Consider the following 26,598-nt stretch of genomic DNA (forward strand, 5'->3'; position numbering starts at 1 on the left):
TCTCCGTATGCCTCCCCGCCGCCGAGCCGCACTTGCCACCGCTAAACGGAGGGGGAGAGAGGCAGAAGGAGGGGTCCCAGGTGAGGGAGGGGGGGGATATTTCCCCCCTCCCCACCGCTGCCTCCACTGCCCCTCCTTCTAGCGCTACTTCCCCCCTCCTGCACCCTAAAGTAGGTACAGGTCTGGTGAGAGGCCAGACCTGTACGGCACACCGGGCAACATGCCGCGGCACACTAGTGTGCCGCGGCACACTGGTTGGGAAACACTGCTTTAAAGGACAACTGAAGTGAGAGGGATGTGGAAGCTGACATATTTATTTCCTTTTAAGCAATACCAGTTGCCTGGCTGTCTTGCTGATCCTCTGCCTCTAATACTTTTAGCCATAGACCCTTGACAAGCATGTAGCAGATCAGGTGTTTCTGACATTACTATCAGAACTGACAAGATTAGCTTTCACGGACATGAGCCATGTAGAACTTTACTGCATTAGAATCTTATTCTTTGACAAAAGTTTACATACAGTACATGTCCAGCAATGGTTAGGGCATTATGTTGTGTTTGTGGCACAGGGAAACTGATCATAAGGCTGCACAAACATCATTAGACTGTATGCATACATCCTAATGGTGGTGAGTAAGAGCCAGGGATGCCAGAGACAGCAAGAATACAAGCAGTCCTGAGTCCCAAGGGGACAGCTGCCACAGCAGCGAGGCTGATTCATCACCATCAGTAATTAATAACTAGAGGCTCGACTGCTTCTAGGTGCTGTGTGTAGTCAGGGGGCGGTTCTAGCTACAATGGGGCCCTGAGGAAAAAGTAACTAGGGGGACCGCCTGACACCCCCTTCCAACCCAGGGCTGAGCCGTGGCAGAGGCGAGAGAGGCTCCGGCCCCGGGGCGCAGTGTAGGAGGGGGCACACAACTCACTCAGCTAGCATTCCCCTATTGTGTTTGAAGCAGAGATAATTAAGAAAAGGGTATACATGGTAGTAACTGCACGGCAGATAACTCAGCGCTGCGTAATATGTTGGAGCTTTATAAATACAATAAATAAATAAATAAATTAAGGTGTTGGGGAAGTTTGGGCCCCTGGAGCGCCCCTTACTCTAATAGCAATCAGTGTGTGACAGCTAGGGTGGGAGGGATGGATGGAGGGGCACACTTTGGTGTCTCAGCCTTGGGTGCTGGAGGACCTTGTTCCAACCAAATCACCCCCAGTGCCCCAGAGCCAGCTGCCAGGCTCGATCCAACACCCCCCAGCTTTGCATTATTGATATCTCTGCTTCCCTTAAGCCTAATACACATGGTGCAACTTACTGTCCAATAGATGGAATCACACATTATTTCTTTTTTTTTTAACAAATCATTTTATTGATTTTAATACAACAAAACAGTGCCGAGAGGCCACAACAGGACAGAATTAAGCTTAGACACAATCAGAGGTCAACAATATCATAAATCATAGTACAGGATATTCTAGTACATAGTGGCTCCTTCCTAGAGATTCTTTTAAGAATTGTTCATAGAGTCCAGGGAGCCCAAATTGTATCAGGAGCATTAGATACTTCGTCCGAACTTAATTATAGTCCATCAAATTATAACCTCTGTATTAATGCAGGGTATATAACTTAAAAAGAGAGAAGAGAAGATAAACACAGGAAGGGAAGAACAGGTTAGTTAGGTCGCCTCCACCCCCGCCCCCCAGCACCACACCACCAGGCATTACAACCAGATTAAAGTTATTCATATTAAAGATTATTACTTTAGCTTAGGAAGGAGTGTCAGAGGTAATATCTGGATTACCAGTCCATGGAGACCAAATTTTTTCAAATTTATTTGGACAATTTATACTCAAATAGGTCAGTTTATATAATGTCAAAGATTGGTTCACTGTTTTCTTCCAATGATTGATCGAGGGGCCCCCAGCGCCCTTCCATACTCTTAGTATTTCTTTGCGGCCATAAAAAGTAAGTAGTTGGATTAAATACTGAGCATGCTTATTGAGGGAGGTTTCGCCCAGTATCCCCAGGAGCGCCAACTTGGGATCAGGAACAAGTTGGACGTTTAAAATGGCGTTAATTATCTGGAAAACTTCAGTCCACAACGTAGCGATGACAGGGCATTGCCAAAATACATGAAAAAAGGTACCGTCTTGTTGATTGCATTTAGGGCAAGTAGCACTGTTTGCACGGGAAATGCTGTTCATCTGTACTGGGGTCATGTACGTCCTATGCAGGAACTTAACTTACACATTATTTCTGACATGTCTGATTGGCTCAATAATGGGATCAATTTGGGGAAGTTATTATCAGAAAATCAAACCCACTATTGATCTGGAGCAATTTGGACATGTATACATGATGCAACGTTCTGTCAGATTACCCGTCGATCTGACAGGAAATTGCATTGTGTGTACCCAGCATTAGAGAAACACTTGCAAGGCTCTCTTCCACAGCAGCTGTGTATCCTTCAAAGAGAAATCTGTATACACACCTTCAGCATATGCTCCGTCCTTTCCATCAGTAGACTACAGCACTGAATCAATGGACCTACTAGCGATAAGGAAATCTAAATCTCACTTTTCTCCTGTTTGCGTCATCCTTTTACATACTCCAGAATCCTAGCTATACATGCACTTCTAGAAAAGGCATTTTTTTGTAGCATGAAGGGCAGAATCAGAATCTCAGATTATCTTCTTAGTTAATAAGTAATCACTGTGATATAAAATACCTTTACTTGCTCTTGTCCTTTATAATTCATTAAACTGACCTGGTAGTTGTTATGTGTGCACATTGTCATTGCTGTTTGCATTAGCAGACTGAATAAGCTGGGTGTACATTTAACCTCAGCACTTATAATCTGCTCTAAGTTGTTTAAGCACTAGGTATAGGCAGTGTAGAATATTGCGGAAACCGCATTTTAGGAGTCATAGGAGACGCTCAAGCTTTTCCCAACCTTTCCCTTGTGACCCTATCCTAGGGTCATCCCTTGCCTGAGCCCACTAACCTTAAATCATTAACGATGCCTGTCCTTAATCAAATTCACATCTTTGCCATTTATAGTTGTAACCTTAACCTGGGGTGTAACCTTGGTCTCATCCTAACCTTGGTCTCATCCCTACCTGATGCCTAAAAATACCTACTGCCCTTTCCATATTCCTTACCTTAAAGGACAACTGAGGTGACATGTTGAGATAGACATGTGTATGTACAGTGCCAAGCACACAAATAACTAAGCTGTGTTCCTTTTCTTCTTTCTCTGCGGGAAAAAGTTAAACATCAGGTATGCAAGTTTCTGCCCGGGTCAGACTGGGTCAGACTGTAGCATAACCCTCACTGATAAGTAATTACAGCCATAAAACACTTTCCTGTCAGTAAATGGCGTTTGAGAGCAGGAAAGATATAAAAAGGGTCAATAATTCATAGATTTAAGCTTTGGCATACTTCAATGAAGGTGTCATTGAGCAGAGACAATGAAACAACAAAAACTCAGCTCAGCTTGTCCATTGCCGCCGAGGCTGATATCTCTGGCCCTGCTGGGCCGATTTGCATCAAATAAACTGCGACACACGCAGCTAGCACTCTGCGGCCAAAAAGCCCCCCCCCGCCCGAGCCCTGCACTGCCTGGACCAAACACTTTCGGCAAGCACAAAGCGCAAATGGCTGGATCGCAGGCTTCTGACGTCGGCTGACATCCATGACGTCATCCCGATCGTCGCCATGGCGACGGGGTAAGCCAAACAAGAAATCCCAGTCTCCGCGGGATTTCTTGTTACATGTAATCACCGAAAGCGATCAGAAGGGCGCATCATGTGCGCCCTCTAGTGGGCTTTTATGCTGTCAACTTTCAGTTGGCAGCATGAAAAAAAGAATTACGAAAAAAAAAAAACTGCCGCCGCCACCCTGGCAATTTAAATAGAACGCCAGGGTGGTTAAACTTCCAAACTAAGATTAACCATATGTTCAGTTAATACTTTCCCATAGCTGTAACCAGTAAACATACCCCTAAGACACATGTGTCGAACTCCAGGCCTGGAGGGCCAGATCCATGCCAGTGTTTAGGATGGACTGAGAAAGAAAGGAATGTGTTCTATCTGATGGACCACCCCTTTTCTGATTCAGACCCATCAATTAATTTGAGCTGTATCAAAAATGTGTGAGGATCTCGGCCCTCGTAGGACTGGTTTGACATACCTGCCCTAAGAGAACTCAATAAAGGCCCTCAACCATATTCTCTTCTGCCTCCCTAGCCCCTTTATTAATTTAAGTATTAATTTAATAATTTAATACTTACCTATTGGCTTGGGAATAGTGAAGGGTGACCAAATTATGTGGTGATAGTGTGGACTGATTCAGGAGCTGGGGTTTGTGTCCTGTCTGCCATGTAATGTTCTGGCTACATACAATAGTATTTATTACCATCCAAATTGCCTTACTGTACTGTTTGTTTATGAATACATTGTCACACCAATAAAACACTATCACTGACCTTCCATATCACTTACCATCTACAGGCTTCATATCCATTACCAAGCTGTCCTCAAGCCCATCTTCCCTGCTCTCTTTGATATTTTTAAGTTCACACCAGAAATCCTCCATTGAAGAGTTGTCCATGGACGTTTCAGAGATGGATCGGTTAAACACTGGACTGTGCAGAGATTCATTTGAAAGCATCCTGTTGATTCTCTTCGAATTACTTTTCCTGAAAGAATGAAGAAAATAATAAACTGAGCACTGGCGCTGAGGCTGGTACATGTTATAAACAAATGCACAGTACAGTAATGAGGCTCATCTAAAAGACAGATAATCCTGTCCCAAAAAATGAGGCAGTCTAGGATTTATGAGAATACGAAAAAGAAATTGTCTAAGTCAACCCAACTTAATGAGATATTTTACAGTCATTAAGTTTTGCAGAAATGGTGTTGTACCCCTGAGAAGCAGCATAAAATGTGCCCACACGCTGATGGGAAATGTCTTGGGCACTGGAACATTAATCCACGTTGGTGATGGTGATGAAACAATTCAGTAAAGGCTCAAGATAAACTCAATGGCAAATTACAAATCCCTGTGAAATGCACTGGATGGCCTCCCTATGAAAGGATGCATAAAACCAATGAAGAATTTGATCAATTTTATTTTACTGGTGGCCAAATGGGTTATTGCCCAATCCTGGAAATCATCCAACCACAAACATGAAGGAGCCATTGGGAAGATAAACCACTTTTGTAATAACAAATGTTTAGTGACAATACTGGACGGTAATGGATCACAGGCCAAGCTTGGTTAGGTTTCTAGAAAAAGGGAGCTTCTTTGTCATAAAAATGAATGGAATAAGCAGAGATTAGATATGTTAAATAATGTTCTCATATTCGCAAAGCATAATGGTTTAGACATTTTTTTTCCTCCTGACCATTGTGGAAATGGATACTAAACAAGAAGAACGGGAGTGTTTTTCTGTCTACTTAAGCAATGGATTACACTTAAATATGCAAAAAAAAATTAAATCAGAATGATACCATTTATTGGCTAACTTTCAACACCTTCTGCTTGAAATGATGGCTTAGACCATACAATACTCTACTAATACCTAAATACGTACAAGCAGAATTTGATGATTGTATGAACATATATGTAATGTGAGGCCTGCTGGACTCCCCACCTCTGTATCTGTCCTTATGCTATAATCTAACTTTGTAGTCTTCACCTCGTGGAACAGGAGACAAAGTAATGTTTACCTGACTTCGGTTGCACCCAGGCCTTAATGCGCAAGGCATAAGGACTGAAGGAAGGAAGGGAGAGATACACACTGTACCCACGGAGGAAGGAACAGGCAGAGGCAGGTAAAACCAAGCTAGGGATCATACACAGGAGATACAAAACAATCCATAGGAGAAAACTAATCATGGAGTCAGGTACAGGCAAATAGTCCAGGCAGCAAACAAAAGTAGTCGATTCCAGGCAAAAGGTCAATCCTGGCGGCAATTCATTCACAAAGAACAGGCAAAAATAGCACACTAGCAAGCACCCAGCAACTAGCGAAGCTAACACTATAATGGGCAATGAAAAAAGAGGCCGAACAGGCTTTAAACACTCATTCACCAATCATGGCCGGCCATATACAGAATCACCCAAGCACACCCTAGCACTAATGATCCAAGCAGTGGATTCCTATCTGCGCCGTCACCTGATGAAATAGGACGGGTGCATGGCCACATGCACCTGCCATCTGCGAGTATTGGAACACACACGCACGCTCCCATTTAGAATAACGCAGAAGTCGCCGTGCACTCCTACACGCTGCCCAGACCCAGAAGTGCCAGCTCTCAGCCGATTCACAGAGGAGCCGGCTGCATCGCTGAGCCATTATGATACACTGAGGTGATACAATGATAATGGCCTGATCAACAACTGGTCTTCACAAATAATTGAGAATAGATCTAAAAGAAAGCATTTTATACACACAAATTAGAAATACATGTATGTTATCCTATATTCATTTCTATGTTGTGATTTGTCAATCTGCTGCGTGGGGTCTAGAAGGAATTTTCCCCCTGTGAGGTAGAATCAGACAGAATCAGACACAGCTTCCCAGGGGGCTTTGTTTTGTCTTCCTCTGAAATAACTGGAGCTTTGACTTGACAGATGTTTATTTTCTCAGACTATTCAGCTAGGACACTCTGGCCCTGATTAAGGCAGAAGCAGTGGAGAGCTGGTTAATCTACCTGAAGTCTGATTTAAAATATATTATGATATTAGTGATAAGGGCAAGAGATTAAAAACAAAAAATCTTCCAGAAACAATGCAATTGAAGACATTAATGGCCTCAATTCACTAAGATCATGCTGGAGATAATAAGGCAAGAGAAAACTTACCTCCACACAGTGAGAGAGTAATCTTATCTCTTCATTCCTTAAGTTACCTCCTCTGTAGTTATTTTACCTCCTCTGTAGTTATTTTCACACGCCTTTCTTTAACTCTGGAGTTATTTTAAGGTTTGGAGAGTTAACTTAAAGACAGAAGTTAACTTTAGGCTTACCGAGGTAAAGTGTTTCCTGAATACTACATGCCTTATCACCATGGTAACAACTCTAGAAGAGTTATTAAAGACAGGAGATAAGCCTAGTGAATTGAGGCCAATGTGGTACAAGCCATAAATGTTATCACATGCTGCTTATGAGACAGTGGTGGTCTTTTTAATGATAAGGAGATCTTTTCTATTGACTTAATTATTGATTTCAGGCATGTGAGGTGTATTTAAATTAGAAGAACACAACAGAAATGTTTTTCACTACTGCTGCCAATTTAAAAGACATCTTTCTCATCTTAGGATGGGCCTTCTGCGAATACATATTGTGACGCCACATCAGTTGTACCACTTACAGTAAAATATCAGTAATGTAAATTACTGATATCTTTCTATGCAATATCCAAGACCTTTTCTAACCAAAGCTCAAAGTACCTAACCCCACCACCCCCACACTTAATGCCTAACCTAACCCTAACCCTCAACCATAGGTGCCTAACCTCCAATGTAAGTGCCTAAAAAGAAGACCCCCTACCTAATGCCTAACCCTCCCTCTAAGTGCCTAACCCCCCCTCCCCTCCACACACGCACGTAATTCCTAGCCTAACCTTACACGGCATCCAGCAAATGCCTAAAACTAACCTAAGTTCTAAAGAATGGGTGCTCAAAGGACCAACAGTTGTAGCTATTTGTCTACGATTGGCTACAACCATTAAATTCTATGCAGTAGCTGATCGACAAGTAGTGGCATACCCCCCTTATCTAACACACCTGGAAGGAGGTGTGTTAGCCATGTGCCCCAGTATACGTTAGCCAGGTATATGTGTCCCAGTATAGGTTAGTCAGGTGGAGGTGCCCCAGTGTCGCTTAGCCAGTTATAGATGCCCCAGTATAGGTTAGCCAGGTACAGGTGCCCCAGTATAGGTGCCCCCAGTATAGGTAGCCAGGTACAGGTGCCCCAGTATAGGTTAGTTAGGTATAGGTGTCACATTATAGGTAGCCAGGTATAGGCGCCCCAGTATAGGTTAGCCAAGTATAGGTGGATAACCTATATTGAGACACCTATACATGGCTAACCTATACTGGGGCACCTATACCTGAATAACCTATACTGGGGCACCTATACTTGGCTACCTATACTGGGGGCACCTATACCTGGCTGCCTATACTGCGGCACCCATACCTGGATAACCTATATTGGGGGGATTGCAATTGTTACACCCCCACCCTGGGAGCAATTTAGCCTAAAAACTGGCCTGCATACAGTTGCAGTTGCATTTAGGCATCATTACTATTTTTGTGTATTTAAATAACACTGGCATCTTCCACGGTGCTTTACAGAGCATACGGTCTTGCCATTAACTACCACTCAGAAGAGCTCACAACCTAACTCCTACGATAGTCATGGTCTAATGACCTTATCATAGTCTACACCCAATATCAGGGAGAGACATTTAATTTATCTGTAATATATGTATGGTATAGAAACAGAGATATGCCACAAATTATTCAGAACAGAACAGCTTGTTGGAACCTTTTTCATGTTAATATTTCTGTCTTTGTTATTGTCAATAAGGATTTCCTAAATTTATAACTTGTGTGACAAGTGCATTAAGTGAATTTTAATGTAAGCTTATGGTGTCACAATAAAAAGAACTGTGCATAGAAATAAAAATCTAGTAAACAAATCCGGTAGCTTACAGGCAGAGAAAGTTCCAGAAACGTTTAATGTATAAGAAGACTTTCATAAACTGGAGTTTCTCAGAATGGATGTTTGCTTGTTGGCAATCACTCACTATTAGTAAAAATATTCTGAACTGAAGCTGAACACATGCTACACAGGAGGTCAATCCAGTGAACACATAAGCAAAGTAGCCACAGAACTGTCAAATAAAGCTCCAGAAACTGTTTTTCTTAGGTATTTAATGGAGCATTTTTTTAATTTATTTGTGCATAAAAAAAAAGTTTAGTAAAATGAAATCTTGTAGTTTTCAAAATAAAAATGAAATTTCTCACTGGAACAATTTAGCTCCTCCTCAGAGACCAGTAATCACCTAATCAATCATAACCATTACCAGTTTAGTCACATGGGCACTGTGGGCAGATGCACAATCTTTCGGACACTGGATGGAAGTCTGACGTGACAACAGATATTTCTGAAAGTTGTCCCATGGGTGTTTCTTTCCATGGAGTGTGACAGCATATATGCACTATTACCAAATATTCAGCATCACGGCAAGACAACTGGCATTCTGTAGAGCAGAGGTGTCAAACTCGATCACGTAAGGCAGTGGTCCTCAAACTAAGGCCGCCCTGCAGGCCCGAATTCGCCCCCCCCCCCCCCCCCCCGAGGCTTTTTCACTGGCCCCCCAAACACCAAATGTATAACTTATAGATGCAGCCCACTGCACCTTTAAATGACAGTGACCCGCATATAGAATAGCAGTGCTGGCACCACCCATCCACATACTGTAGAAGCCAGTGAGCAGTCATTCGCTGGCTTCCAATCAGGTTCATCAGGTGACACTGCTGTCCAACTGAATGGCAGGTTGAGACCTGGGTATGCTTCACTGTCTGGTGCACAAAGACGTTCTTTGGTGCCGCATGGCTGAATGGCCTGGGAGGTCTACGGGCATGACTGGGGGAAAATCAATACCTAGATTCAATGTAATGTTTTTCAACATCATTTTATATATGTTCCGGCTCCCCAGCAGTCTGAAGAATGTTGACCTCGGCCCTTGACCGAAAAAGTTTGGGGACCCCTGACATAAGGGATCTAAATCTAAAACATAGTCTATAGAAATGTTATTGTTATTATTGTTATTGCTACGTCTTGGTCGGGAGGAGGCGGTATGGAAGTACAGAGCATATGACTGCCAGGAAAAACGGAAGAGTCATGGCACATTGCTGGAGCAGGTAAATATTACACTGCTCTACTCTGATATGTAGGATGATGGTGTCTGGGAAAGGGGGAGTGGTTGGTATCCAGGTGAGGGCCCAATGCTAGTTTTGGTGGTGACGTCTAGTGGGTAGTTGCTCTACCCCGGCTCAAAACACTGTCACCTGTATCCTCCTCTGGATGGGAAGGTAGTGTGCTATCATTCTTTTACTGCTTACAGTACTGAACATTTTAAGCTCTCATGGGCCTCACAATATGGCAAGGAGGGCCACATTCGGGCCCGTATGCTTAGTGTTCAACACCTGTGCTGCAGAGAAGTCAAGATCACAGACTATTATTTTACAGTTTAGGCAAAACCTGATTAAAAAAGAAAAATAGCTGGCTGCACAGGTTTGCTTTATCATTTTAGTACTAGATTTTTATAGTTTGTTATAGCGTTAAAATGCACCAAATGGTTGTTGCTGGTTTTGTTGTCCTAACAGCTTATAATGTAATGACAAAACAATACATTTACCGTATTTTAATATGGCAATTTTTCACCATTTACAGTACATACAGATCCAGATACACAATGTCTTTAATGCTATTTGGTTAAACTGGTGGCCACTGAGAATGATGCATCACCTTATTTTTTCCACGTTTCTGTACACAGCATGGAGTGAAATGAATGCCACAGCCATTAATATGATTTATCTTTGTAGCTGCACTTTGTTTCCTGTGATTCTAAAATGCAAAGAATGCAATAGGAAAAGCACAGAACAAAGCCTCTACTATTTCCACATTATCATACTCAGAGACAGACATAAAAAAAAGAGAATATCCCAATCTCTGCTGGATGCCTCTACCCATTACAAAGTCCTGCACAGCGCAGCACATTATTTTAAAGTACTGAATATCAGGCATGGTGTGTTTAGGCACCATCGGCATTGAAAACTATAGGAGACATATAACACTACTCTTCATCTAACACTACTCTTCATAAGATGAAGACTGACCTTAGCCAAGCAAGCCTTACACTAACTAACTGTAATAGTAAAACTAATCTTCCTACCTTATTGGGTTGATATTCTAACATTCTCTAATAACAATTAAATCACGCTTTTCTCCTCAACTTAAGCACTTGAGCTGCAGCCCCTAGGAGCCATCAGTAGGCAGTAGCAGTTTTAGTGAGTCTAGCCCAAGGACTCCTTACTGAATAGGTGATGGCTTACTAAACAGGAAGAGCCGAGTTTCAAACCCAGGTCTCCTGTGTCGGAGGCAGAACCCTTAACCATTACATCCAAATGTACTTCCTTGAATAGCTACACATAGCACAACATTGTACCGAAAACCAGAGTAAACAGCAATTCTTTAATACAGTACTATGTTCTGAAGAAAACCTATTCAGCTATTCATTGTAAAGGATACCAAACCGCCTTACAGCTTGAAAAGAAATTCCTTTGATGCAGGGATAGACAATGACATCTCAATAAATGGAAGTACATGCAGAATTGTGAGTTGCATCCAGGCTGAGCTGTGCTGTATGCAGACCTGGGGACGCCTGCTCTAGTTATAACACTGTATGGGGAGGGTTCTGCTGACCTTGTGGACAGAGATAAGCAAATGGTATAATATTCCTCCTATGGACAGAAATGATATTCTGGAGCACCACAAGCACAAGCATGTTTTTTTCAACACCTCTTTACTCCCCTAAAGTGATGTGTCAGAATTACAGCAAGTGCAACTATGGGGAACAGCTCACTGAGTTTACTTGGACCTCTGTGTCTGTGTCGATGTAGACTGCTGTGAGGAGAAAGAAGCTTCACTTCCCAACTGCCAGGTCTAAACTGAATTCCTCTCAGGAAGGGCAGAGATTGTAACATACACACAGCTACATTTGGGATGGAAATTATTTTATTATAATCAAGTGTCAGTAGTTTGGCCAGACTCACAGCTTGGAGATGCCATGCAATACAGAAAGACAGATAGAGGAAGAGATAGACATATTTAAAGTGGAGCTGTATTAATTCACATAGCACTCTGTCAAACCAGCCTCCAGAGAACTCATAAAGAAGGGGAAATATCTGAAACTCTCATTTTTTCTCTCATGTCAAGGAAATAATAGTACTGGCTATATGACTCTAAAGATTTGTACACATACAACGCTACTGTCACTGGAAGGGATTGTTTATGATTGTTTATGATGGTCCTCTTTGGCAGTTTAGCTGCTTTGGCTCTCCCATGAGCACTTTGTTCTATGGAAATGGAAGGTGGCATCATGAGCAGGAGGTGCCTTAAGCCCCTTTACCACGGGTAGCTGAAGGCAGTAAATCCACCTCCTGTGCACCAAGCAGGCTTATTTTTATAGCACTTGACGAAAGGTGACCTCTCTGTAGAGTCACACCGTGACAAAGGACCTTAGCGCTGCAAAGCAAGAGTGCTATGCACTATGTCACCATGCATACCTGTATAGCAATTCCTGCTTTACATACAGTACTTATTTGAAAAAGTACCAGTTTTTTCCAGGATCATCACAAGCCCTTTCTCAAGCATAAGTAAATGTAGCACAACATGCAGGTGCTGAAATAAGCAATGCAGCACCTGTACCAAATATGAAGAGGGAAAGTGGGTGGCACATTTTCTTATGCTAGAAAGAGGGCTTGAATTGAACCCAAAATAGGCCTGAGCCGTTCTAATATAGTTACAACTACTGTGCGCAGTACAGTAATCACTAATTGTCTTTTTTAAAGATATAATACTCTCATGACGTCTATACTTAATTATTGATTGTGTGGGGAGCTTTGTATTTGTCAATGATCTGAGGTTTTGCATATTCAGTATTGATGGGTGTACATTGTCATGCCAGTTATGAATGATTGACAAATGTTTCTACTTTTGCATCATACTTTTTGAACAACCATTAACAATAGAAATCTGCAAGAGATTCTAACCCACTTTCACTGCACTAAAAAATTGCAATCAAGTTATCAGCAGTTCAACGCTGAAGTCCCAAAGATTCCACTGAAGGTCTCTCTTAGATTATTGTTTTCTGTGTGGCTTATTTGTTTACCTATAGAACACGATCAGCTTAGATCCACTTTAAATTAAAGGGGACCACCATCTAAAATTATGTATTTCCGAGACAGTCTAGACATTTAATTGCCCTTTTGTTCACATCCAGCAACATGAAAATCTAACAATCTCCATGCTGCTTCTCCTGCTGATCCCCAATGGCAATGTTATAATTCATACTTTGAAGGGAGTAAATAACTACAGTCATAAAGTGTAGACCTTTCCAAACAATCTTCACACTGCCTCTTAAACAGTAAGGATAGCTTCACACTGCCGCTGAAATAGTTCTGCTTATTGAATTGGAAAGTGAGCGAATTAACAGACATGTGAACCGATCCTATACTAAGCAATATGATCTTTTCCCATATATAAAGCAATGTAAAGCATTGCTTTACTGATGGGAGCCCTGGCAGAATCACACGGGAGGTGTCAAACAAACCAATGGGAGTTGGACTTTCATTAGACTGAAACAAACCAATGGGAATCCTCCCTACTTAGGGAACATGGTCCACTGAGTAGTGGACCAATGAGATTTCTCCCTGGGTAGGGAAAATTCCAGTTGGTTTGTTTGCAGTAATGCAGCACCTGTCCCCAGCGGAAACAAAAGCGGCGACCATAAAAACCCATGTGGTATGTGACAATGGATGCACAATGGAGCCAGTATGACTGGCTGTGATGGACCTGCTACGGACCTAACAGGATATGCTGGTAGCGCATCCCTGTGCATCTGTTGTAATGCAAACCCAGCCTTGGATCTTGCCTACTCCCTAGTATCTTTAATATAAAATAAAAATTTTACATCAAACTCATTGAAAAGAAAAAAAAATCCCTGAAATGATTCTATTTTATCTAGGATGTATTTATGTAGCATGGCTTGTTCTGTAAGCCACACAAGTAATTATAAAGCAAGAAAAGTAGTGAATTAATTTGAAAATGCTCTAGGCCATTGTATGAGCCATAACCCAGGCCTGGATAATCAAATCTGCATAGAGGAACAGTTCTGCCTCTCATTTCCTTATCCACTTACTTGTTTCCTTGCATAATCAGGCAGGAATGTAACCTCCAGAGCTTTCAGATAGGAGGTAGAGCTGTTTAAACATCTGCTTCCCATTAATGTTAGCAGGGGAGAGCAGTGTGTGCACAGAGAGGGGCACAGTCTGAGACCTTGCTGTTTTCTTCAGACCTAGACAGCTTCAGATGATATCATACACTGAAGGCTGTAATTATTGGGATTCCTCTCTTAGGGAGAAAATATGAAGACACAGGGCAATCTCACACTGCTCAGTGTCAATTGAAGTGTGCCAAATGCTATTCAAACTGCCAGCATTTCACCCCAATTCCAGCACAGTTTCTTTCCTTTAAAATTTAGATAGATTGGGGATGGGTTAGAAACTTTAGCAGGCATTTATTTCTACGGCATCTGTTCCTATTTGGAAATGTTTCCTTCACTGGGACAGAAAGCAAGTGAAATCCCCTGAAGGGGGGCATAAAGAGCAATAACAACTTTGAAGACATTGTAAAACTTTCTTGCACTAGTAAAAGCATTTTTTAAAATTCTCACTGGAGGTCTTTCAATTATTTTCGTGTTCTTAGCAACCATGTTACTGGGGGAGGAATTGAGAAGACATCTACCTAATCAAAAATATAATACATGACATATCTGAATCCATCTTTCATTCTGTCCAAAACTGGGTTGGTACTAATATACCGCCAGCTCTGTTTCCTATACAGAAGTATTTAACGTGTACACAGCTGTTTATATTGCAATACCTCACAGTAAGGCTAGACTCACAGTGGGAACTGCATTGCATTCCCCATAAAAACACCAACGCAACACAACAGAAAATTTGCACCACACGTTAAGAGACTGTTGCATCACAAACAGTCAATTAAAAGTATGTAGTAGATAAGAATTCTGCTGCACCGATCTCAGGATAAAAGTTCAATTTAAATTGAGGCAATTGTGGACAAACAGCAATACAGCTCACGCGTATCGCAAACTTATGGCTCCTTAGTCATAGCTGATGACTAAGCTCAGCTATGACTAAGGAGCCATAAGTTTGCCCCGATACACGTGAGCTGTATTGCTGTTTGTCCACAATTGCCTTAATAACAATTGGACTTTTATCCTGAGATCGGTGCCGCAGAATTCTTATCTACTACATTTTCCTGGCTCTTTGGTGTTCTGCTCCCGATCACAGTAGGTGCAGTGGTTGCAGCGACCTGTTTCCTGGATTAAGATTAAAAATATGCTTCACTGCCACTGCATTATACAATAGTGCACCCCATGCACTGCATTGAGAAACTGTACTCCATTCAGTCACACCAGGTGCACCCTGAACATCGCATAGAATTACTACTGCAGTGTGATTTTCTGCATTGAAATGTCACACTGCAATACCCCACTGTGAACTTGCCCTCAAATATTGCAGAGAAAAAGGCAATAACTTAGTTCAGATCTAAAAATTAAAGGGGTAAATAGCAAACATTATTTTTCTTCTTATTACGATTAGTAATATGATTACATTATTAATACACTTTTATTATTATTAACATTTTATTATTATGACTATTTTATTAATACATTATTACTTTATTATTTTTAATTTTAGTTTTTCTGGAGTATTAAAGAGACCCCGAGGCCAAAATTGATTAAAAAAAAACAACATACTTACCTAAGGAGAGGAAAACACTTTGGATCCTAATGAGGCTTCCATCCACAACATTTGGTCCCCTGTTGCTGCTCGCGGCCTTCCAGCTGATTGGGACTGTGCTCCTCTCCTGGTATGAGCACGGTCATGCCTGCACAGTAGTGCACGAGCAGCTCCGGCTTACTGCGCAGACGCCGACATACTTGTGCAAGTGCAGTATGCATGCACACAAGCTAAAAGAGGAGTGAGATGTAGCAGGCAATCGCAGGACACCGAGGGAAGCCTCATTAGGATCCAGAGGCTTCCCACTCTTCAGGTAAGTATATGATTTTCGTAGTTTATTAGGCCTCTGGTACACTTTAAGTTTCGAACTGAACTTTCCTATGTTAAAATTATGTATGTGACTCTTATTCCCTGCTCAGTCCAATTAAACTCCATGGATTTCTTCCTTTTTTTAAGTCACAACTTTATTAGAAACAAACTAAATCCATAAATTTGTACCCTGAGTTTTTTATTCTCAACAAACTTGAGGGATCTGTGTTTTAAACCCACCACAGTTTATATACATACCCCAAAAGAGCAGAAAATACACACGTTTAGTATCTTAGTCTTGCACCAGTTTAATCAAGCGAATTAACAAAAATGTTCCAGAACCAAAACTGTATATTTAATGAAGCAGAACAAAAAGCAATCATGAATTTCCAAGTGCAGCAAATCAAAGCCATCTGTCATACATTATATATTAGGCCTCTAACCATGGAAAACATAATCCTGATTGGTTACTATGGGTCACTGCACTTTGATTGGTTGCTATGGGTTACTGCACTTCACACGTCGTCACTGCTGACTACAGTTCATAAGGAGTAAACCTGATGGAGAAGTATGATGACCCACTGATCATATGCTGAGCTGTCAGGTCTCATTCCTAAGGGGCACAGCAGTGGGTGGTCTTGAACATAAAGTGCTTATGGATCATGATTTCATTCATGACATTAAGACCTTTTCATGCATTCAACATCCCATGCCAGTACTAAAGACAAATAAGGAGCATATAGTAATAATTGTTCACTGCAATGTGTCTTTCATTATTCAATATCCTTCTGGTGGAAAAATGTACAAAAGGCTGACTGAGAATTCTCAGATCCCTCAAACTGACTAAATGCTTTCATGGCAAAATAAATAAATAAATCTGAAGCGCTTGACAATTCATCTGGCCAACTCAGCATCACCAAATTTGGAAGAAATAGCCGTGATTCTCATCTGTTTTTCTGAATCATTTTTGTAAACAGTTTGTATACATGATTTCAATTAAAGGGAGCTACAATACAAAGCCTGAAAGATTAATGTTCTAAAGTAGAGGTGTTGTGGCTAAGTGGTTAGAACTCGTCTCGCTTCATTAGAGTCCCAAGTCCGAATTTCAGCTTTACCCAAATGCCTCCAGTTTCCACTTTTCAAAAACAAAAACACAAAAAATAAAATAAACCACAACCCTCCAAAAACTTCACAATAGTAAGAAAAAGTAGAACTGCTGTCCAAAGCAATTAATCAGGAATCCAATTTGCTGCTGTGAGCTACAGTATTGCTACATTTGTATTACCTAATAATGACCTCTGCCAAATGCATAATAAAGACCCCAAAACTGAGGATGGAAATCTGGCAACTAAGACTTTGGCCAAGAGTGCTGCGACCTATTGCATTTTCTTTTGGCCTGAAAAGAGCTGTTCTGTATCAAGTTTGTTACCTGTGACATCACTTTTTAAACAAAACAGAAGAAGATCATATTGTACTGTTTATAGAGTTATTTCTACTAGCAAATACCAACTTTCTTATGGAAGGCAGTAGTAATCAAATAGCGTATATCTCATGAGTCTTAAAGGGACACTTAAGCCAGGAAAAAAAATGAGTTTTACTCACCTGGGGCTTCTACCAGACCCCTGCAGCAGTCCTGTGCCCTCGCAGCCACTCACTAATCCTCTGGTCCCCCGCTGCCAGCTAGTTTCCTTTTTGTCGACAGGCCCGTCAGGACTGGCCACGCATAGCTTTTTCTGCATTCCCGACTGTAATTAGCACTATTGCGTGCCGCAACACGTACAAAAATACATGTTGCCACATTACGCACGCATAGATACGCGTATTTTTGCCCCGCAACAGCGCTAATTGCAGTCGGGAATGCGGAAAAAGCTACACGTGGCCAGTCCTGACGGGCCTGTCGGCAAAAACGAAACTAGCTGGCAGCGGGGGACAAGAGGATTAGTGAGTGCCTGCGAGGGCACAGGACTGCTACAGCGGGCTGGTAGAAGCCCCAGGTGAGTAAAACTCATTTTTTTTCTGACTTAAGGTTCACTTTAAGCCTTGTACACACATACATATCACCCAGCAGGGATTGGGGTCCGATCTCACGGGCAACATTGCAGGGTCGTGGCAATACAGAGCCGTCACTATGCCTGCAGACTAGTAATGTTTTCTGTTATGTGGGGGGTTGAAGGCCGATGGAGTGGTGCTGGTGTGATGTCAAGTGGGGTGAGTGGGAAGAACAATGCCCTTGGGATTAAGGCCTAAAATCTTCTCACAGGAAACCTTACCTATTGACCAGTGATTGAAAGCAAGTCAGTATACTGATATTATATTTATTGAATGTGAATGAGCAATGATCTCATTACCTATGGGTATCAGGGAAGCCTTCAGAAAGGTCTATTATCTAATGGCAGTGGCCAAAAATGAGAGACACCCCTTATGTGAAAGTAAACCAGTCCAACAGTGACGTAACAACCAGGACTTGCTTATTATAAGGAAATATAAGGAAAGCTCAGCTTTGGACAACATAGTTATCATGGAAGTTTAAGGAAACCTTACACCAGTAGGAAGAAAGCTTGTATACTTACCCGGGGCTTCCTCCAGCTCCATGAGCACCGTGGAGCCACCCGGGAGGACGGCGAGGGACGCAGCAGTGCTCATGGGGCTGGAGGAAGCACCAGGTAAGTATAAAATCTTCCTACCTACTGATCTCAGGTACACTTTAAAGTCAAAATGGGTAACACAAAATATTTAAGTGACTTTGTATGAGGGATGATGCTTGGTGCAAGAAGAGCTGGTGCAAACATCTCTGAAACAATGAGTCTTTTAGGATTTTCTTGCCCAATGTTAAGAGAGTGACTGTTGAGAAAAACAAATTCAAGCAATAAGGACTATTCTTGTCAAAAGAAGGCTGGGGAATGCGAGAGGTTAAAGGTGAATAGCATGCATGGTATGCAGCAACAGAAGGGCAACAACACAACAAATTACAGCTGAATTCAATGCAGATGCATTACAAAGCATATCCTAATGCACAACTAGGACTTTGCAAAGGATGGGCTTTAGCAGCAGGAGACCATCAAGAGTGCCTTTGGCATCACAGAAAAATAGGGAAAGACCCCTTGCCACTAGGCCTGAACGATAAATCATTTTCAGCGGGTCTCACACCCTCTCCTTCCGGCTAGGCACCCCCTACTTCATCGGCTGGGCGGGCGGAAGACTCTGCAGGCCTGGCATTCAAGGTTTGCCAGTAAAGGATATTCCCAAACTGTGCACTGTGACTCGCGGCAGCATCGGGTATGTCTTGCCACCATGCTTTGTCCCCCAACCCCCCCCCCCCCCCCCGCTTCTCCCCGCCTCTGCTTTGATTGTAGTTAAAACAGGGCTACAAGAAAATGGCTGCCGATGTCCACAAATGGAGTCATTGGTGGCCATTTTCTTGTAGCCCTGCTCTAACTACAGACAGAGCGCAGGTGCGGAGAGAAGAGTGACATCAGCGCTGGAAGGAGTGGAGCTGGTGAGTCGGCCGCCACCGCCAGGTAACTCCAGCTGACCACCTCTACTTACTGTACATACACCCGACTTCCTATACTAAGGGCACCTACACCTGACTACCTATACTTGAGTTATCTATGCCTGGCTACCTATACTGATGCACCTACACATGACTTCCTTTACTTAGGGCACTTATGCTTGGCTACCTATACTGATGCTCCTACCCCCAACTTCCTATACTGGGGCACCTATGCTAGGCTACCTATACTGATGCACCTACCATTGACTTCCTATACTGGGGCACCTATGCTTGGCTACCTATACTGATGCACCTTCACCTGACTTCCTATACTGGGAGCACCTATGCTTGGCTACCTATACTGATGCACCTACACCTAACTTTCTATACTGGGCGCACCTATGCCTGGCTAGCTATACTGATGCACCTATACCTGACTTTCTATACTGGAGGCACCTATGCTCGGCTACCTAAATCTTGATTTGAAGGAAATCATGCAATTCAATCTTTACTTAAAATCGTTCAGCCCTATTTGCCACAGTGCTCAGTCAGTCTCAAATTGGTTTGAGGAACATCAATCAGAGCTTAACCTGCTTCCATGGCCAGCTCAATTTCCTGGCCTCAATCCTATTGAGCATTTGTGGGACATTCAAAAAATAACTTCAGAGCTAAAGGTGGACCAACTCTTTATTAGAGGGTGTCTCCCATTTTTTGGCCACTCCGTGTATTTCAATTGCTGGTCATAATAGTAAAAACTTGTTCAATCAATGAGGTAAAAATTGCCCCACAGCATGAGGTGAGAACAAATTTAACAACCTCTGGATGTGAACTGGTGAAAAGACTGACAAATATCTTGCATAAGACAGTAGTTTCTTGTAAAACATGATATACATGTTAGTTTTCTTTTGTAATTAAAAGCATCTTAGAGAAATCAAACATGAAAATATTCAATGAATGTAAACTATTTTGTTTAAGATGACTGAGATTGCAACAGAGACAAGTGCCATTTTAATAGACATAAATATTTAAAACTAATGGATGTAACAAAATGTTTCGCAATAAAGTAGAAATGTCTCATTACTTCAGAAACGGGAACATTACAGAATTGTTTAATCAAGGATAGATGTGCAAAAAAGTAATAATGATTTTGCTGTTCAAGGTAACCTATTAGCCGCTTGTTAGCTGGTTGCCATGGAAGTATTTTTTTTCTTAATTTACTGACCATCAACTAAATTGAACAGACAACTAAACTAAACATGAAAGTTCTAACTTGAAGTATTAAAGTGAAAAAGGCTTTTTTATTTTAAAAATATATTTCAATGTGTCTCTGCAGCTATAACTAAAGGCATAGAGCTGCATGCTTTCAAAGTACATGTTCCACTTCCTTATATGCTCATGATGAAATGAGGGCAGGGCACTAATAGGTCAGTCAAGCATCATAACATCACTGAAGGTCCAACATGCCAGATTTGTAAGCGACGTTAGTGGCTCCTGTAGACAACACTAGTTGGCCCTTATCGGCCGTCACTCTCCACCTGAGTTTAATCCAACATGTATACATAGCTTAAGATCTTACTCTCTAAAGGAACAGAGGGTTTGGCAAAAGGTGAAGGGAGTGATAAACTGGTAACCTGACTGCGTAGTAGAGAATTAGATAAATATGGATCAGTAACTTAACCTAGGTCAGACTGCATGCTTGTCATAACAGTTGAATTTTAAGGTTAAGTATGAAAATCTTGAGGGATAGTGAGAGAATGGAGTGTAAAAGGCAGTTCCACAGGAGAGGAGAAGCTTCAAGACGTCCAGAATGAGGATGTGGGAAGAGGTTATTAGAGCAGATAGAAGGAGAAGTTCATTTTAGAACAAATATTACATTTTTGGTGGTATCTAGGAATTAGTTCAACAAAGTACGATGGGGCTGCATTATAGAGAACTTCACGGATTAGAGTTAAAAGCTTAAACATAATTCTCTGTGTGATAGAAAGGCAGCAGAGAGAATGACAGAGGGGAGAGTCATACAATTTGGAGGAGTAGCACAGTACAGTTCCAGGATAGATTAAATTAGAACTAATCAGTTTCCAGATAGGCCATATAAGGGGTGTTACAGTTGTCTAAATGGGTTAAACTGAGGGCATGCACTACATTTTCAGAAGTGTCCTTTGCAAGGAACAGGCAGATGCAAGAGATACTATTTCTTTTTGAATGACTAGAGGTGGTTAGTGTAGTAATAATAGTAATGTAGCAATATGAAATTCAAAAGACATGATTGTTTGCAATGTTTAAGAAAGCAAAGCAGGAGTAAGGCTTATTTTACACTGCAAATTGCAATTCCGATTTCCAATTCTAATTTTTGATTTTCACTGGATGCTAGCAACACAAGAAGAAAAACACAGAAAAAAATGCAACATGCAGGACTTTTTTTAATCGCATCAAAAATCGGAATTGGAATCACATGTAAAATCGCATCAGATTCGCATGTAGTGTTTAAGAGCCCTAAGAAGGTAGGTTTAGGTGTCATCAGTACAGATGTGAGACTGGGAGTCAAAAAAACAGATGAGTAATCATGGAACATAGGTATTCATAGAGAAGATAAGAGAAAGGATTAAGGCTCCTAGTAAATCATATTACATTCATTTCACATACAGCAAAACATTGGATTGAGAGTAAATTCGTAATGTTCTGTCACTACAGAACTGAGAAAAGGCTAAAATATAATAGGTAGCCTTATGCTGGGTACACAAAGTGTTTTAACGGGTCAATTTCCCATTCGATCGATTTTCGATTCGTTTTTACTCTTGATTTCCCACTCGATACTCTTATCTTTTTTTTATCAATTTCCATTCACTTCTATGAGAAATTGAGCAGTAAAACGATCGAAAGTATTATCGGACATGATGGAAATTATTAATCAAATGCATCTATTGAAAAAAACGTAACGTGTGTACCTAGCATAAAACCTTATCTACATGGTATGATTTTCCATCAGTCTTTGGGTACTTCAAGGTAGAGCAGCCTACAGAAAGGAAGAGTGTTGAAGGGTGAAATCATAAAAGCTCTAGCAAGTAGCAGGAGGGGATTTAAAAGAGTGCAAGAATTTGAATCAGTAAGGTTGAATGCTGAAGATATATTGAGCGTGCAATAGTGCCCTTTGCACTGTTAATAGAGCATTAGTCAATTTAGGCTTATTTCATTGGAGTGATAAGGACTGAAGCCAAACTGGAGGTGGCCAGAGAGAGTATTAGTAGTAGAAGCAATATGTCCTCATTTAGTTTCTGGAAATGAATAACCGGTAAGCTTCTAGTTAAATGACCATATTTGTCAGTTCCTGCTCCTTGGCTTACCTCAATGATGACTTAGTAGATTGGAGGAGAGGAGTGTTTTTAGTAGATAGCCATGTTGCACTACCACATTTAGCATATAACTATAGCATGATGAGTAGCAGCTCTTATCATTAATCTGTAATTTAGGGGAATTAGATAGTTATCTGCACTATGTATATAAATATATTTACCTAACTATTGCAGTCTAGTCTCCCCACCACACACACCCCATGCTGGCAATTAAAAATGTCTGATTGCTTAAAGAAGATAGGAGGTAGACTATGGTATAGATGGGGTTGATGGATCCTTAGCTGTCTATAGGGGTGATTTTAAAAAAGGCACCTCTGGATTTCCCACCTGGAATGTTTTCACATACAAGGCAAGAAGTACAGTTACGTTTTTCAATGCTCATTGAGGGAAATAGATAACGGTTTACATGCATAAGCAAAGTTATCCTTTTATGTTTTCATTGACTTATGAGCTAGTCCTGTGCCTCTTCTCAGGACTACTGGTGGAACCTAGCTGTCCCAACAACGAAGTCTATCATCAGATTTACTTTAAATACTGACAACTCTAGGTTTTACAGCTACTGGCCTGCAGTCTCCTGGTGTATAAATACAGTACATAGTCAGAATCAATCAGAATCAGAATCAATTTTATTTCGCCAAGTAAGTTTGCACCTACAAGGAATTTGTCTTGGCAGTTGCTTAACAAACACAAATAAAAACAAAAAACAATACAAGGACAGACAGTGTGTATATTGCAAGTCAATGATATTTATGCAAGTATAGTGGCAGTAAGCAATGTGAGAATTGTTCGTTTACAGTTCTGTGCTGATTACTATCAAGTCCTAGCAGCTCTAACGTGGTTCAGCATTAAGTATGGCTACCGCTTGAGGAAAAAAGCTGTTCCTGTGTCTGGAGGTGTCCGATGCTTAAAAATCATCTACCTGACTGGTATATACATCCAATTTTGATAGACCTATGACTGGAAAATTTTACAACTTTTATGCAGTAAGAGAGCTCACCTACACAATCTGTGCATAGTATTCTACATCTGCTGGTCCTCATGGTACATGGAGTTGGAACAAATGGTCATTGATTGGTCAATAACAATTTCATGTGTGTATGCACCCTACCTTGTGGCTGGTCTATTGGTCAGAGTAAGTTCTGGCAGGTTTCCTCCTTCCAGTCACATCATATCGATTAGTCATCTGCACATTCACAAAGTGTTGTTGCATGTACATGACCGATTGATATCCACTGTTCACAAGTGATAAAATAATTGTTTATCACTCTTTCCCAAACAGTTGGCAAAATAATCCACTTCTTTTCAGTCATTTTGATTGGATCATTCCTTAATCAGAAGTGAATATTGATTCATGTGTATAAAGTATGAGGAATGGATATGTTGTTCTAATCATTTTAGTTTAGCAGCACTACAGTATGTCTTTTGTTTTATTTTTTATTTATTTTGTTTTGCCTGTTGATTAATTTGTGCATGCTAAACTGCTGATGCTATTTAACAGTGATTTTCCTAGGAAACTCTAACTGAAAAAAAATAACCACATTTATTTACTATATAATGTGACGCCTTAGGATGCTATTACATTAAGGTTCAGGAAATGCAATAAGATAGTAGAGAAACAATGTGACCTTGAAGTGGAAAGGAACATTGGTTACAGAGATCAGCTGTTCTTGTTCTGCCATGAAAGTAATGTGAACAGTAGTTGTCACGGTTTGTTGAATGTAAACATAACCACGCCTCGCACCTACCATGCATGTGTGTGTAGCACCAACACAATCACAGTTCTAATTACAGTACTTAATTAGGTGACAAAAGGTTTTGCAGCCCTGTCATCCTGCCACTTAAATGAAAAAAGCCTTTGAAGAGTACTTGGTCAGGCCGTGAAACAGTTAATATAGCAGTTGCCACAATATGATTTCCAGACTGTACAAGCTGAGTGTGTGTTATGGATTTCATGCACAGTTCACAATTGATTTGATCTGATTTATTAGCTTTCATCAGCTTTCACTCACATAGGCGGAATGCAAGAACTGGAGATCTAATACTACAATGACATGTTTGTACTATTCAGAAGTCCGCTGATGAGTGATTCGGTACCCTGCGCATGTGCAGGTATTACTATGATTATAATTTGTCTTTGGACTTACATCAACATTAGCTACATAATGATTCTTGCTTCACTGAGAGATAGATGCAATACATGCAACAATACAGTATAACAGTATATAAACGTAGGGGGCAGCGCATGCAGTACAGAGCTGCCCATCTTTATGAGCAAGACAACTGAAGAGAGATGGAGCGCGCCATAGTTCATTAAACGTTTCAGGGGTATTTTATTGACACATAACGTTATACTCACAAGCACAGATGTTAAAAACGCATGTCAGCGGCCAGCCAGCCGCTTCCCTCAGTGGTGGAGAATGACGCGCTGTGGCCAGTAGCGCGGATTCCGATGTCCTGGAGCTCCGTGCCGCTGAGGAGTGAGCGTGGCTTGCGATCAGTAAGCGTGTGACGTCATGACGCGTTTCGGCGCTCGGCGCCTTCGTCAGACGAAGGCGCCGAGCGCCGAAACGCGTCATGACGTCACACGCTTACTGATCACAAGCCATGCCCACTCCTCAGCGGCACGGAGCTCCAGGACATCGGAATCCGCGCTACTGGCCACAGCGCGTCATTCTCCACCACTGAGGGAAGCGGCTGGCTGGCCGCTGACATGCGTTTTTAACATCTGTGTTTGTGAGTATAACTTTATGTGTCAATAAAATACCCCTGAAACGTTTAATGCACTATGGCGCGCTCCATCTCTCTTCAGTTGTCTTGCTAACCACCCTACTCTGGAGCGCTGCAGTGCCGGAACTTTAAAGGGAAACCGTCTCTGACCGTGCGAACTTTTGATTGGGAGCGCAGGATATCTCTGCGTGTTTGTGACCATCTTTATGAGCACTTGGGCTCCCAAAGACTTCTGAAGCCTCCTGTGGCGGAAGATTAGACCCAGCACTGGAGTATGGGGACAGGAAGGCTCATTAGGACACAGAGCCTTCCCTCTACTTAGGTAAGTATCTGTTTTGTTTAAAAATAAAATAGCTTTAAGTATTATTTGCTGTATTGCCCAACAAGTGTGAGCACCTTGTATCCTACGCAAATGTCCACAAAAATAATATATATATATATATATATATATATATATATATATATATATATATATATATATATATATATATATATATATATGTATGTAATGATCCCTCCTGTAGCGTATTCTGTTCATTGCAGTGGAGCTGCAAATGGACAGTTCTGGCTTATCTGCTTGCATTCGGTTGTTCATTTGCAATGGGTCTCATTGTCATTTGCAATCGCTCTGCAGTTCTGGGCAGCTCAGGATGCTGTCATCATTCCACCAATTGCTTGTTGCAGCTGAGCTGCGGCCAGATAGCCCTGGATTTCCTGCATGCAAGTTGTTACATTATACTGCATGTATTTCTTATGGGAGTCCTTTGCATTCACAGCCAGCTAGCAAATGGTAATAAAGCCAGCTCAGGATTGAGGGATTACCATTCAGCTGTGTGGAGATTTACATACCTGCATCCATTGGCTGATGCCAGCATAAAAGTCTGCCTCCCATTTCATACCCCGCCCGTCATAGTGGTCAGTATGCAGATCTGCTGGGCACCTTGTTACTCTGTATAGTTCTGTTATTGTAGTTCTATGCGACCTTATTACCTGTGCTTTAGCTAGTTCTTGATAAATATATATGCAGACTTGCTAATATATATTTATCTGTTAGTGAAGCCGTTTGTTATTGTTCTAATTATTGTGTATTGCC

At 41.5% G+C, this 26,598-nt stretch overlaps 1 protein-coding gene across 2 annotated transcripts in view; it reads right to left on the reverse strand.

Moving 5' to 3' along the window:
* The window catches only part of ARHGAP28 (Rho GTPase activating protein 28), a 185,376-nt gene that overhangs the window by 82,067 nt on the left and 76,711 nt on the right, over positions 1-26,598 (reverse strand). For both annotated transcript variants that reach the window (XM_068237204.1, XM_068237205.1), the window contains exon 2: positions 4,504-4,700. In XM_068237204.1, coding sequence (XP_068093305.1) covers positions 4,504-4,700 — 197 coding nt within the window. The remainder of the gene's footprint in view (positions 1-4,503; positions 4,701-26,598) is intronic.

The sequence above is a fragment of the Hyperolius riggenbachi genome, chromosome 5 (assembly GCF_040937935.1).
Source record: "Hyperolius riggenbachi isolate aHypRig1 chromosome 5, aHypRig1.pri, whole genome shotgun sequence".
In the NCBI taxonomy this organism is placed as follows: Eukaryota; Metazoa; Chordata; class Amphibia; order Anura; family Hyperoliidae; genus Hyperolius; species Hyperolius riggenbachi.